General features: G+C 46.3%; 1 protein-coding gene across 1 annotated transcript in view; it reads right to left on the reverse strand.

The window, feature by feature from the left end:
• Positions 1-9,080, reverse strand: part of LOC113902088 (WD repeat-containing protein 49-like) — a 43,454-nt gene extending 34,374 nt beyond the window's left edge. The window contains 4 exon segments of the mRNA XM_027557062.1: positions 1,304-1,455; positions 6,552-6,657; positions 8,853-8,876; positions 8,878-9,080. Coding sequence (XP_027412863.1) covers positions 1,304-1,455; positions 6,552-6,657; positions 8,853-8,876; positions 8,878-9,059 — 464 coding nt within the window. The 5' untranslated portion in view covers positions 9,060-9,080.
• Between the last annotated feature and the right edge of the window lie 6,313 nt (positions 9,081-15,393).

Consider the following 15,393-nt stretch of genomic DNA (forward strand, 5'->3'; position numbering starts at 1 on the left):
AACCGTGAGAACTGATGCCATGTCTCCTTGATGGGGCAACAAGGAGTGTGACTTCATGAAACTGCAAGGTGGACCTCCTTCCCTATTAACGCACATCTTCCCGCAAACAAACAAACTGTATCATCCCGTTCTGAGTCCCCAAGCCTGAATGGCAGTGCTTTCCCCTCACAGCAGGGACAAGGCCAGGCCAGATCCTGGGAGGCCCTGCAGAGTGCCTCCCACTGGCACCCAGGGGCATAGGGCTCACCCGTGTCCTTGGACTTCGCCTCTTAAGCCACCCAATCCCTTTACACTCATCGCCTCATCTGTAAAATGGAATCCTTTATAGAAACTTTGTGAGGAAAAAGAGCGGGGAAGGAGGTAAAAGGCTGGCATGCAGTGGACACTGAAGAACCGAACGTTGGTCACCAGCCGTCACTCTCCTTAGTGCCCTGCGATGGTCAGCCCCAAGCCTGGGCCACTCACAGAGATTTGGGGGACCCGCAACCTCAGATTTAGTGCTGGAAGAGTCTCAGTGTGGGCAAAGCAGGGCTTGGCATAAGGACGATTAGAACTTTGGGGAGCAGGGTCTCCACACGTCACAGATGAGACCGCAGGAGGCTTTTGGCTGACCTGGTCAACATCACAAGCTCCCCAGAGATGGAGCGGGGACTGGCAGACAGTATCTGGCATTCAAGTGTTGGTGCTAGAGAAGAGGCTATTTTTGCCGTGAGGTGGAATTTCAGACACTTTGCTCTAAAAAAATCAACCCGGCAGGCTGTTTGTTCTGCACAGTGATACCATGTAGAACAAACAGCAGTTTGACTCAGAGATGCTCCCATTTTTCAGCTGGTTGTTTTGGCCTCTTGAGTGAAGAGCCTGCCTTCCAGGCCTGGCTGGAGTGATGACCTGGCAGTGCTCGCTGTGTCCTAGAGAGGCTGCCCTGCTTGAGGGACAGGGGTTTCAGGTATGGGCACTGCTGGACGGTGGGACTACAAGTAGGCCGATGCCTTAGGACTGAGTAAGCAGCCCCGGGCTTTGTAGGACAGTTTCCTATGGGGGTGGGCTGGTGGGTGGAACAGGCTCAAGGGGTGGATCTCAGTCTTCAGGATGATATAGGGAGGTGGTGTCAGAGTTACAAGCGGGCATGTTAGGGAGAGCTCACCAGATGTACACTGTGCTCTAGGGTGTGGGGCGTATAGCCGGGGGCTCCCACAGAGTCCTTAGCTCTGGATTGTTAGGTAGAAGGTCCTAGGCAGCTGCACTGAGCTCTGCAGGACCTTCTGGAGAGCTGACTGCCAGGGCCCAGAGGACATCCTCCTACCTCAGCCTCAGGTGCAGAAGTGCTAGGATACCAGCGGCCACATACAGGGCTCTGGGACCGGGGAGACAGAGGCAGGCCCCGGGCTCACCCTGAATGCTGCTGGCTTTGGAGGAGGCAGTGAACAAGCAGCCGTTGGTCTCCGGATCCCAGATCTGAGGAGGCAGTGAGAAAAAAGTGATCAGAGCTCTTGACTAGCCTGTTTTGCTGGGTTTCCAAAGCCATCAACTGTTGGGGGATCTCTTAGGCTTATGCAAAGTTCACACGTTGTCCCTCCTCTCACTCCCCCAAAGGAAGAGTAGTTGTCTAAGGAGAAGGAAATGGCAGCCCACTCCAGTATTCTTGCCTGGAGAATCCCATGGACAGAGGAGCCTGGCGGGCTACAGTCCATGGGGTCACAAAGAGTCGGACACGACTGAGTAACTAACACACACACACACACACACAAGGAAGCATGAAGTGGGGACCAAAGTCCTGAGCCCTTCTGCCAGGATGAAGCTGCCCGGCAACTGCAGCTAAACTCCCCAGAGTTCTGCTCTACTTTCCCACCAGGAGATGCTTCTCTTCCATAGACACAGTTTCCTCGGTGGGGGCTCACAGTATGGGTCTGATCTGTGGCTCAGAGCTACTGCTGCCCCCAAGATATGCCCCTATTTCTTCCTATTGATCCTTAAAACCCATCCCTGGAGGACACAGGCAAGAAACCTCAGGGTGACTACTGGAGGAGAGCATAACCCCCCGTCCCTGGGTTGGAATCCCAGCTGTACTGCCTGATCACTGTGTGGTGTTGGACAAATAACTACATTTTCTTTGCCTCAGTTTCTTCATCTGTAAAATGGGGAGAATAATAGTAGCATTTGCCTTATAGATTTGTGTTAAGGAATCTAAACATTTAATAAAAGATGGAGTGCTAGAAGATGGTATAATATGGCTAGAATAACACTATTATTGTTCATCACTAATTTTTTTTTTTTTTTTGCCTGCACTGTGTGGCTCACGGGGTCTTGGTTCCCTGACTAAGGATTGAACTATCATCTCCTGCAATGGAAACACAGAGTCTTAATGGCTGGACTGCCAGCAAAGTCCTGACTGCTCTGTTCTTGAAGGGAGAAAAAGTGCTCCTCACCAGAAGCGCTGGTGCTGGATTTTTACAACAGACAGAAATTAATTTACATTGTTTCAACCTATGGAAAAAAAGGGGTTTATCTGTTACAGTGGCAAGCCTTACCTTAACTGACACACCATGCTATCTTCCTTCCAAGAAATAGCTTTCTTTCCACCCTAATTCTTGTTGACATAAAACAGCTTTGTTTGTGGTGTGCAATATTAAATGCACAAAAAATAACAAGTGAAAATGGAAATCTGAATCAGTCACTTTGCTCTTCTTTAGAGAATGCCAGAAACTAGCAGACTCTTGAAACATTTTGTGGGTCCCCATGATTTACAGACATGAAATATTTGGGCTAAAAAAAAAATCAACCAAAGAATGAAGACTATCTGATCAGGCATGCTAGAAATTTAGCTGTTTGCTTCCTAGTTGATTAGTTTTTATTTGATAGGAATAATATATTCTGAAATAAATTACACACCCTATTTCCAAGATAGGATTTCAACATATTTTAAACACACTTTGGGAAGTGATTCAATATGCCTGAATCATCACAGGCAAGATGCTAATCTTGTCATCATGAGTTTAGATTGGAAGAAAATGGAGAGGCACTAGGAAAAAAAATAGGATAGAAGACGTGTCCTCACATACAGAATTATGATTATCTGATGGTGGCAAGTTTTGAAAAAAAAAAAAAGTGAATTAAAAATATGAAATCTCCAACTTTGTGGCCCTGGAGAATGCCTTTGGATGAATTTGATTTTCAAAATAAATAAAAAACTAAAGTCCATAAATCTCACCATTTTAATCAGTTTTTCTTGGAGGACTGAATTGAGTTTGGGTCCTGGTTGTATCCCTGACTGTGATCTCAACACCTAATTTTATATAAATATGTTCTTCATTGCCATGAGATGGACTCTAAGCTCACTACACAGGAGCAATGCTGGACCCCACAAACAGTAAAATCCCAGAGTGTCACAGGGCCCCTGTTCTCAGTCTTTAGAGCTTTTCTCTCTTTTGCCCACTTTGGCTCCCTTTATGAGACTTCCCCGATGGTTCAGCAGGTAAAAAATTTGCCTGCAGTGTAGGAGATGCAGGAGATTCGGGTTTGATCCCCGGGCCAGAAGATCCCCTGGAGAAGGAAATAGCAACCCACTCCAGTACTCTTGCCTGAAAAATCCCATGGACAGAGGAGCCTGGCAGGCTGTAGTCCAAGAGTCACCAAGAGTTGGACGCAACTAAGCAGGAAAGCATGCTCCCTTTATGATCTCATCTACTCCACGGCTTAAAATTCTATCTAAATGCTGATTCCCAAATTTGTATCTCCAGCTCTTGCATCTCCCCTCTCTCAGGACGACTCTCTCCAGCACATCCGCAACTGGGCTCCTAACATTATACTCCTCTCACCCACCACCTTCCTTATCACAGACCTAAAATCTTAGTATCATCCTTGACTCCTCACTCGCTCTCTTCTTTAAAAACAAAACAAAACAAAACACAGCTTTATTGACATTTAATCCACATACTACAAAATTTGCATTTTAAAGCATACAGTTCAATGGTTTTTAGCATATTCACAGAGTTGTGCAACCATCGCCACTACTTTCAAAAAATTTTCCTTCCTCCAAAAGGAAACCCCATGCCCATTAATTGCTACCCCCTATTCCCAGCTCACCCCACCCCCTGACAAGCACTAAGCTCATTTCTGTGTCTGAATTTGCCTACTCTGGACATTTCATATAAATGGAATTATACGGTACACAGCCCTTTGTGACTGGTTTCACGTAACACTTAGAGCTTCTCATGTTTTCTGTGCTGTCCCCTATAATAGTGCTTCATTTCCATTTTTTGTTGCTGAATAATATTCCATTGTATGGCTGATCGGATTTTGTTTATCCATTCCTCAGTTCATGGACATTTGGTTTATTTCTACTTTTTGGCTGTCATGAATGCTGCTATGAATATCCATATGTAATTCTTTTTATGAACAGATGTTTTCAATTCTCTTGGGTATAAATCCAGGAGTGGAAATGCTAGGTCATATATTACCTTTCTGGTTAACATTGAAAGAACTACCAAAATGTTTTCCAAAGTGGCTGTACCATTTAAATTCCCACCAGCAACCCACAAGGGTTCCAATTTCTCTACTTCTTTGCCAACATTTGTTATCATCTATCTTTTAATGTTAGCCATCCTAATGGGCGTGGTTTGAATTTTCATAGTGATTAATGATGTTGAGCATCTTGTCCTGTGTTTACTGGCCGTTTGAATATTTTCTTTAAAGGACTTTCTGTCCAAGTCCTTTGCCCATTTAAAAATAAGCTATCTGTGCTTTTATTGCTGAGCACTGAGTTCTTTGTATTCTAGGTACAAGTCCCTTATCAGATATATGGTTTGCAGGTATTTTGTCTCATCCTGTAGGTTGTCTAATCACTCTCTTAATATTGTCCTTTAAAGCACGAGTTTTTATTTTTGAGGAAATCAACTCATTTTTTCCTTTAGTCTCTTATGCTTTTGATGCCATATCTAAGAAATCATTGCCTAGACCGAGGTCATGAAGATTTGCTCCCATGTTTTCTTCTAAGAGTTTGGTAGGTGTAGCTCTTTTTACAGTTAGGTCTATGATCCATTTTGAGTTAACCTTTTTGTACAGCGTGAAGTAAGAGATTTAAGTCCAAAATCAAGGCATGGAAAGATATGGTCTCTTCAGTGACCTTTCTCCTGGGCTTGCAGAAGACCATCTTCCTGCTGTGTCCTTGTAAGGTTGCCTCTCAATCTGAGTGTCCTGATTTCCTCCTTTTGTAAGGACATCAGTCATACTAGATTAGGGCCCACCAATATGACCTCATTTAACCTTCAGTATTTCTGTATAGGGGCTTCCCTGGTGGCTCAGTGGTCAGGAATCTGCCTGCCAATGCAGGGGATGCAAGAGACTTGGGTTCAATCCCTGGGTTGGAGAAGGAAATGGTGACCCACTCCAGTATTCTTGCCTGATAAATCCCGTAGACAGAGGAGCCTGGCGGGCTACAGTCCATGGGGTTTCAAAGAGTTGGTCATTACTTAGCAAAAGAGTTGGACATGACTTAGTGACTAAGCAAAAACCCAGCAATTTCTTTATAGGCCCTATCTGTAAATACAACCATATTCTAAAGTAGCCTGGCGGGCTACAGTCCATGGGGTTTCAAAGAGTTGGTCATTACTTAGCAAAAGAGTTGGACATGACTTAGTGACTAAGCAAAAACCCAGCAATTTCTTTATAGGCCCTATCTGTAAATACAACCATATTCTAAAGGTTAACATTTTGACATATGAATTTTGAAGAGACACAATTCAGCTCAGCGTCTATCAATCATTTATTATGTGAGGGGTCAGTGAGCTGGTTTATGTATCTGCAGTGAATATGATCTCTGTCCTGAGGTTCCAGCAACTCACATTGCTCCAAACACCCATCCTCTGGCCCTGTGACAGTCCAGAAAAGAAGGTGGATGAGCCATGGAAACTTGTCATATTCACTGGAAAAGCATATGAGGTGATGAATGAAACAAATCAGTGAGGTTTTTCTTCTTTTTTAATTTATAAAACTGTGTATTCCAGAGATAACAGAGTGACTGGGCTTTATAGGCAGACAGGACCCTGTGTATAAAAAGAGGTATGAAGGCAAACAAAATGAAGGTAGGGACATTGCTACCTCTGCCAGGGCCAGAAAGGTTTAAATTCTAAGCCTTAGAGAGCATTTCAGAAAGGGCCCACTTGCTCTATGTGTCCTGCAAGACAAGATGATCACCTCTAGAGGCAAAGGACTGCTGACTCCTTCTGTCCCCATTCTGTCCCCAGCTCCCCCTCTCCATCCCCAACCTGCATTCTCACAAGGAATCTCTGAATGGAGTGTAAGCAGAGGGCTCAGTGCTATAACATTTACTCATCCCAACAAAGAGCAGGTATAGGAAGTTCTCAGAGAGCCTGCCCTTCCCCTGCTTGCCTATTCTCCCTTTCAAAAGCAGATCCATGGAAGCAAATGCCATCTAAGCATCTGCTAATCAGAGGCCCCAAAGGCTCCAGAGAGAGGAATGAAAACATGAAAGGAACACCTTCTCTGTCTGAAACCGCATTGGATAACACATCAAAACATAACAAGGCAAAGGCCTTAATAGTGTTGTCGGTGGACATGGAAAATATCTTGTTATCCTCAGCAGACACATGGATGTAAATCACTGGAGCTGTGTGGCTTCTCAGCATACCTGTTGGTTTTCTAGAATGGAAAAAGAACAGATGAACACCAGGCAGTTCTAGCTGAGGCTTCTAAATAAAAATGCAAGACTAAACTTGGCCCGGATCTGGCAGCTCTATTCAGCCTGAGGAGGGTTATGTCTCCCTCTGAAACGACGTGCGTATATATCTTGTGTGATAAAAGGAGTGAAGCAGATAATATGCAGTTACAGCAACACAACTCGGTGTGAGATGAAGCCCTGGGCTTTGTTTCTCCCAGGGCTGACAATACCGCTATAAAAGGAATAAGCTTGGAAGAGCGCAGGGTGGGGTTGGAAGAGACTCCACGCAGGTTGTTGCTTTATGCAGTATTCAGATCTGGCGTGAATGTCTTTCTAATAAGAGTTTATTTTAAGGAGTTCTGAGGGATCGCAGGGCCCTGAAGGGTGCAGGGCTGCGTGTGCTGTGGGAGGGTGAGGGGTAAGGAGAAGGGATGCTGGGCTGAGGTTGACGGGAGAGAACAGTGTCTTTTTATAACCATGTCACTGGGAAGTAAGCAAATTTTTCTCAGTCTTCTGACAAACAGGAGGCTAAGGTAATAGAAGTGGGTAGAAAAATCATGTTTCTTTTTTCCTTCCTTCCTCCTCCCTTCCTTCCTTCCATTTCTTTCCTTCTTATTAGGCATCAGACATGGCACTGAGTGCTCTATACGGATGGTCTCATTTGCGATCTGTACTGCTAATCTACAGAAGACTCCCAAGAGTCCCATGGGCAGCAAGGAGATCAAACCAGTCAATCCTAAAGGAAATCAACCCTGAATATTCACTGGAAGGACTGATGCTGAAGCTCCAATACTTTGGCCACTTGATGTGAAGAGCCGACTCATTGGAAATAGACCTTGATGCTGGGAAAGACAAAGGGCAGGAGCAGAAGGGGACGACAAAAGAGGAGATGGTTAGATGGCATCACCAACTCAATGGACATGGGTTTGAGCAAATTCTGGGAGACAGTGTAGGGCAGGGAAGCCTAGTGGGCAACAGTCCATGGGATTGCAGTCCATACGACTTAGCTGACTGAACAACAAATACTACTACTACTAATCCAGGAGTGGATATTCTTGTTATTTCCAAATAGGGACTGGAGGCTGCAGCCCTTGCTCAGGATCATTCAGCCAGAAAGGGACTGAGGCGGGACAGAGGCTGGACCCGTGAGCTCACCGCCTTGGAGCACTGCCCAGCAGCTGAGGGGGCGGGGGTCACCTGGCAGGCCTCACTGGTGTCTGTGCAGAGGCTCAGCAACAACCTGGGCTTTCTGTAGGTGACTGGTTCTTACTCCAAACCCCATATCAACTCCCGTTTTCCTCCTCTCCTTCCTTCTTCAACACTTGTCAACAGAAATGACATAGCTTTTAGCAACCAAGTTGCATTTGAATCCTGATTCTGCCATTAGTACCCCAAAATTACTCAGCTCCTCTGAGCTTCAGTTTCTTCCTTGGTAAATGGAGTTGACGTGAGGATTAGAGAGAATGAATATGGGGCACAGTGCCTGGTACCAAGTAGGTGCTCAGTAAAGTGACAGTTTCTGTTATTTTCAAGAAAGCATTTCTGAGACTCGTTCTGCAGGGACCCACATGAAGGTTGGAGGGGCACTCTCAGGAGTATGATTAATTACACACTGAAGGGGCGATGGCAACAGGCTGCTCTTCTGATTAAACAGTTTGCTACCCTGGCTACCCCAGTGCCAGGCTTTCCAGAAGAATCCCTGTTTTCTTAAGGTCAATTCTGCTATATTTCAGGGGTGGTGGAGTCCTTAAATTAGATGGGGCTACACAACTCCCGCAGAGAAGTGAGGGTAAGCTTAGGGCCATCTGAGTGAGGTGCACAGAAAGGACACTGATTGGAGACCAAAATCCCTAATTGTTCTCTACAACTGATCATCATTCATTGTAGGGAAGACAGCAATCTGATCAAAGAAAATCCTTCCAGTTATGAGTGAATGATGGTTCTACACGATCTCTGTGTCTTTGCAAGATATTTTCATTTTAAATAAGTTGCTTATTAACCCCCCAAAATGACTTTGTAATAGCCACAAGCAGAGATTTCCTGGGTTGCGTGTCTGGGAGATCAGTTTTGGACAGGGGCTGTTAAATTAAAGGGGAATTTTAGTGATCCTCAATCCTGCTCTCCTGTACTTATGAGGTCAAGGGCACCCTTGGTTGGAGAGAGAATGAAAACTTACCCAGGCAGATAAGGATTCCAGACTAATTATCCGATCCATTCCACCTGTCAACAGCAAGTTCTTTCCCTTGCAGAATGTAAATGCCTTGACTCCTTTGTGGATGCAGAAAACCGTTTGATCACATTCTGCTCGCCTTTGGGGCAAACCGAGGAATGCTTGGTCTTTTCTTGCTTTGACATTTCCCCCAACATCCTTTATTTCTTTCATCTTTTGCTTGACATTTGTTGTTCCCATAGTGCACCCTAAAAATATTCACAGAAAAGCAAAACAGTTTCTCAACATGATCAGTCAATTTTTGGACAAGTTACTAATTTTGAAAGATCTCAGGCTCATTTTCAGTGATGACAGTGTTTTCTTCATTTTTACCCCAGGTGTTAAACTATAGATAGTCTGAAGAATGAAAATGATATTGTAAGAAACGCAAGGTTTCCCCAAATCTCTACTGAGTGCCAGGCATTGGGCCAGAGCCTCCCCATACATGATCTTGTTTGAGCCTCAAAGAAACTCAGTGGGGTAAGCACCTTTACTGCTGCCTTACAGGTGAGGAAACTCACACATGGAGAGGTTAAACACTTGTCATTAAGAACACATTGGAGCCAAGGAAGCACCATCTGACTCCTAGATCAGGGCCTCCAGGTTTCATTAACTAATCAGCCAATTTCATTTACAACTATTCTGACAGATATTTGAGTCAAATTACTCAAATGACTTTTGGGCTTATGAATCCACAGAATAGAATAAAATAGTAGCATCACACAGAAGTGTCACACAGAAATGATCAAGGGCCTTCCTGCAGGCTTTAGACATTGATTTTGAGACAGGCTGGGACCTAGGACACTTGACTAGAGTTCTTGCATCTAGATAAAAGTCTCCTCGGGCAACAAAAATACAAGAAACTATAAGGGGCTAAAAATAACTTACGTGTGTGTGTGCTAAGTCAGTGCATGTGTGCTAAGTCACTTCAGTTGTATCTGACTCTTTTCGATCCCATGGACTGTAGCCCACCAGGTTCCTATGTCCATGGGGTTCTCCATGCAAGAATACTGGAGTGGGTTGCCATGCCCTCTAAGGGATCTTCCCAACCCAGGGATTGAATCCACGTCTCCTGCGGCTTCTGCATTGCAGGCGGATTTTTTACCACTGAGCCACCAGGAAAGCCCAAAATAACTACGTGAAAGCCCAATCGGGGCAATTATGAATTATAAGATACAAAAAGGCCACAAACCAACCACTGTTTCTGAGGTGGGGAGAGCAAAAGTAGGGTACTGTGCATGATCCTTGCACACAGCACTACCAGGGGGGTGGGCAGGCCACCTAGGGCACCCTTCCTGCCCGACCTGCCCATCTGCCCCCACCCTCACCATGTTTAAGGAACCAGCTTGCCCCCTCCTGGGGAGCAAGCAAGGCACCTGTGACTTCTTTTTGCTTCCTCCTGCTGTAGCACAAATCCCAATACAGCCTTGCCTGTATTCCTCATCTGGCTTCTTCTCATCAATTCCTATTGATTAAAGAGTCTTTTTACCCGAGGGGGTAAATAGTCTCACCAGAAGATGATCATGAAGGAAATCCGAAATACACTCACCAGTGCCTCTCCCGTCCACCTGCCTGACTTCCCCCTTGACCTCTGCCTTGTCCAAGGAGCCTGAAGGACCTTGGAGGACGAAGGTGGGAGACTGTCTTCACCCATCTCCCCAACCCCCTCCCGATCCCTCTACCCCCAAGTAAGAATCCTCTTTCATCATCTGTGACTTCAGCAACTGGCTGAAGGATTATCGGTTTGGTCTGGGTCTTGTACCTGCTAGCACAAATTACAACTCAGCTTTCTTCCAGGATTCAGGGAGAACATGCTACTCAGGAAAGTTCCCTCAAGGCGACTGGAGGCTTCCACCTCCTGGGCGTGGTGCTACTGCAGCTCAGAGGACCCCCGTGAGGCAGCCCTGCCCATTTTCCCACAGAAGTGGGAAATCTCCATTTTTCACTGGATATCGCCAGAACTTTACTTGTTGGTGACCAGTTTTAAAACACGCTTTAGCTCGGTCTGTGGCTGTTTCTCAGGGCCTCTGGGTTAGGGCGTGTTGTGCAAGGGAGGACGGGCAGGTGTCACAGTTGGGGGAAGGGAGCCCCCCTCTTTCCACTTCAGAGCTTCTCTGCTTCAGAGTCCCGTGGCTGTTCTCCTTTCCCTGAATTCCAACAGGGAAGCAGAGTCATTTCTGAACAGGGGTCTCTGACATCCCCATTATTTGAGGCTATATAACCCGAGTCCAGAGTCAGCCCTGGCTGGTTTGTGGACAGTGAGTTGAGGTGAAGACGCTGCCCTCCATGGCTCCTCCCCACAGTGGCCAATGGCTGGGTCGGGTGGTCCCTCTGGCCCCATCCTTCCTTTCTGCTGTAGCATGCAGCAGGGAAGGTACACAGCCTTGAACTTGCAGCTCTTTCATCTGCCAGGCAGAGGGGAGGGGAGGACAAGTGCTGAGTGTACATAATTACTTCAGATGACAGCGTGAGCCTGCGTTATCTGAGCACTTGAAATGTCAAAGCAATGCAGCAAACCCTCCACAAACACCAGTTCAACACTTTCACCCCTCTTGTTGTAAGCAGAGATCTGAAACATCTAAGCAGGTGTATCACTTTATTTTTAATTTTTTTAAGCGAAGGGAGAGCAGCCAGTTCATTTGCATGATCTCTAGCAGTTCTTTTCCAACCAAGCCAGAAAGAGATACATGTTTAAGTGGTTGTCATGGAAACCAGAGAGCATTGCTCTCCCCCAAGGTCTGAAAGAAGGATGATGAAAAGTTTAAGCAGTCACCATGGAAACTGAGAGCAGATTCAAGGAGGGCTCAGATCTCAGCACACTAAGTAGCAGCTAAGTCTTGAGGTGCTGGGGTCCTGGTGAATTCTGTCTGTCACTGCAGCTGCTAGTGTCAGGGCTGACCCACAGGCCACTTTCATGGTCACGGGCTTAGCGCATCCCAGGGGGTCAGCACTGAGGTGAGTGTGTCCTCTGCAGAGCTCAGATCCTTATTCTTCCTGTTCTGAGGTGGCCTCTCCTGCTTATCCCTCCCTGTACTTCCTTCCCTTCACTCCATCTGTTTCTTCAGTGTGGCAGGAGCCCACAGATCGGCCGTCACTAGGTGGAACCTAATGCTGCTCAGGTTTGGGTTCGAGGCCCAGCCTGGTCTGTCTATGGCCTTGACCAAGACATGTCCCCTTTCATGTTCATGAATGATGAAAACAAGCAAGCAATTCCTGCCTTCCTTCACTGCAAGGGACCAAACGCACTTGAAAGCACTTCCTTTGCCTCACGCAGAGCCTCTGTGCCATGTTGGTCTCTCCTGTTAAGGTTTTTCCCTCTTGCTGGAGGTGATCCTGTCTGGGGACAGATGGCTGACCTGAAGCTGAGTTTTGAAGTTCAGGAGTATGTAAAGGGCGGTCCCTTAGGGGCTGCGGAAGGGGACAGACCAGAAATAGAAGCTAGAATTGATTTGAAGGGGACTGTGGGCTGGTGTGAACCATCTACTTTCTTCCTGATGGGATTACTGTCTCTAGGGACCATTTAGGGGTGGGGTGGGGTGAGTCCTATAGCACAGTGGAAGAGTGTGTGTGTGAGTGTGTGGGACACATACATATCCAACTGAGCAGTGACACAGGTGTAGGACACTGTGGGGGTGTGTAGGGGGTGGGTGGGTGGGGAGAGGGTGGAGAGGGCACAGGAGGAAACACTCGACAAGCTTGTCACTACAGAATCTTAGCTTTCCTGCTGTGTGTGGCCTTGAGCACTGCTTTGGGAGAGAGATGGATTTGTTATGTACTCTGACTTCACAAAGAAATCCATTAAATAAATATTTATTGAGCACATACTTATGTGCCATGTGCTATTCTAAGTGTGAACAAAACAATGACTAACACAGACAAAACTCCTGCCTTCAAGGCTCTTGTCTTCTGATGAAGACAGACCACAAGCAACAAACATAATAGATAAATCATATACTATATTAGGAGGTGATTAAATGCATGGAATTAATCAAGGGCAGAACAAGGTAAGAAAAATAGGGAATGCTGAGGGCAGCACCTGGGCTGTTCCATTATAAAATAACGTGGACAAGATGGCCTCACTGAGAAGTTTGAGCAAAGACCTCGAAGAGCTGAGGGAGTGAGCAATGCAGGCATTTGAGGGGGAATTTTCTAGGTGCAGAGAAGAAGCAGTGAAAAGATCCTAAATAAATTCAAGGAGATTGTATGACTAGCACAGAGAGACTGAGGGAAGGAAGTAGGAGACCGAGCCAGAGATGTAAGGGTTGGGCTGACACACGGGGCTCAGGAGGACCTGGCTTTGACTGAGGGAGTCGAGCGCCCACTGCAGGATTTGCACAGATCAGACCTCTCGTTTTACAGGATATCTCTGGCTGATGCGTGGAGTCTGCAGGGGCAGGATGGAAACAGTGGCCCAGGGAAGAGAAGGCAGTGACTTTCACGAGATGGTAGTAGTTGGGCTGGGACAAGCAGCCAAATTCCGAGTGTATAATGAAGGTGGGATCAACAGGTCAGGATGGGTTGTGTGTGTGTGAGAGAGAGAGAAAGAGAGAGAGAAGAGTCAAGGGTGACTACTAGATTCTGGCCAAGCAACTGAAGGGATGAATTTAGAGCCAACTGAGATGAGCTAGACAGCCTGAGGGAGATGATCTAGATTCAGGTTTGGGCTTAACTTTGATGTCTATGAGATACCCTAGTTGGAGAGATCCTTTAGACATAGGTCCAAGGCAGCGGGAAATACCAGACTGAAATTCAGGGGGATGTGCATTTGGGATTTGATAACATCATCAAGAGAGTGATGCAGATGTGAAAGAGAAGAGAACTGAGGATCAAATTCTGGGTCTTGGACATTATATCATGGAGGGAGCAACTAAGGGAGTCAGAGAAGTCATCCAGCAAAGAGCTGGGTGGAAGGGAAACCAAGAGAGGCTGGATCTCTCAAGCCAAAACACCAGGGGATTTCCCTGGTGGTACAGTGGCTATGACTCCACACTCCCAATGCAGAGGGCCTGGGTTCAATCCCCTGTCAGGGAACTAATCCCACATGCTTGCAACTAAGAGCTGGTGCAGCCAAATAAATAAATATATTTTTTAAAGGCATACAGGAAGGAAGCTGAGTGACCTGCAGCTTCAAGTGTTGAGAGAACAAGTGGGATGAGGACGGGTCACTGACTCAGCAACAAGAGGGGCATTTGGTGGCCCTTACAAAGGTGCTTTTGGTGGCATGGCAGGGACAAAGCCAGGCTGGAGTGGGTTTTAGAAATACTGGAAGGACAGGGAAAAGAGGGCAAGTAGAAACAACCCTTCCCAGGAATTTTACTCCAAAGGTTCGCCCACATTATCATCCTAGTCCCATCCCAGGCACATCATAAATGCCTAACACACACAGAAACTCTGACAATGTGGACAGGGGATTGAGGTGAAGTAATTCTTTCTGCACTAGTGTTATCTAGGTCTCTAGAGACACTTCACACTGGTTTAGAGCTGTCAGCAACTGCAGTGGCCCCTGCTTTCCATGATGTGAGGAGGAGGAGGGGATGGACAGGGGTCTCACAGGAGAATGAGGATCTTCAGATCTGAGCGGGACAGACCCTCGCATCCAACTTCCTTATTGAACTGGAGAGGGAACCAGGGCCTGAGGCCACAGCTCTGTGAGTAGCAGAGCTGGGGCTGGAACCCAGAGACCCTCCTTCTTTCATTGAATTTTGTTCTGCCATAACAAACACTGAATTCTGAGCAGTTTCTGAAGGCTGACTTTCAGTTTTTTAAGATTCATATCCATTACTGTTCTAGAAAATCATAATTTCCTAGTTCCCAGAAAGTCTAATGAAAATTCCCAAGAAAGTTCTTATAGCACATCTCTTGGTAACACTTTGGTGATTTAAATGTCAGTGAATCAGAAATTGATAAAGGGAGCTTTCCTTGAAAGATAATATGAGTTCCAAGGCTGTGAATCAGAGGTGGATGGAGTTCCTGTCAGATTCCTGTCAAAAAGAAGAAAGAAGGTGTTTCACAGGCGGTGGAGACCTTGGACATGACTCATTACTGATTCTCCAAGATGTTCAGTGGCCACTGAAACAAGATTCTACAGGAAAGGAGGAAAAAAAAAAAAACCCTAAAATCTCAGTTTTCGCAAAGCTCAGAAATGCTCAGGCACAGCTCAGCTGAAAGGCTTCTTAAAAGAAAGACTCATCATGACGTGGGTGGCTGACTTCTGAATCGCTGAAGACAGTGTTAAATACTGTATTCATTACAAATTCATTGCTTGGTGAAATCAGGCCCTGAAAACCCAGGAGTGGGGCCAGGGACGGATCTAGGAGGAAGAGAGAGAGGGCATTTAGGACGGTCAAGAGGGAAAGGTGAAGATCATTGCAGCAAATGAAAGACGACCTCATGTAGAAATGCTGCTGCTGCTGCCCAGGTGTACAGGGACCCCACCCAGGGATCACAGAGATCAAAGGCAGCCTTTGCCAGCTAACACTTTCTCACCACCCTACGGTGGATGATGAGG

The sequence above is a fragment of the Bos indicus x Bos taurus genome, chromosome 12 (assembly GCF_003369695.1).
Source record: "Bos indicus x Bos taurus breed Angus x Brahman F1 hybrid chromosome 12, Bos_hybrid_MaternalHap_v2.0, whole genome shotgun sequence".
Classification (NCBI taxonomy): Eukaryota; Metazoa; Chordata; class Mammalia; order Artiodactyla; family Bovidae; genus Bos; species Bos indicus x Bos taurus.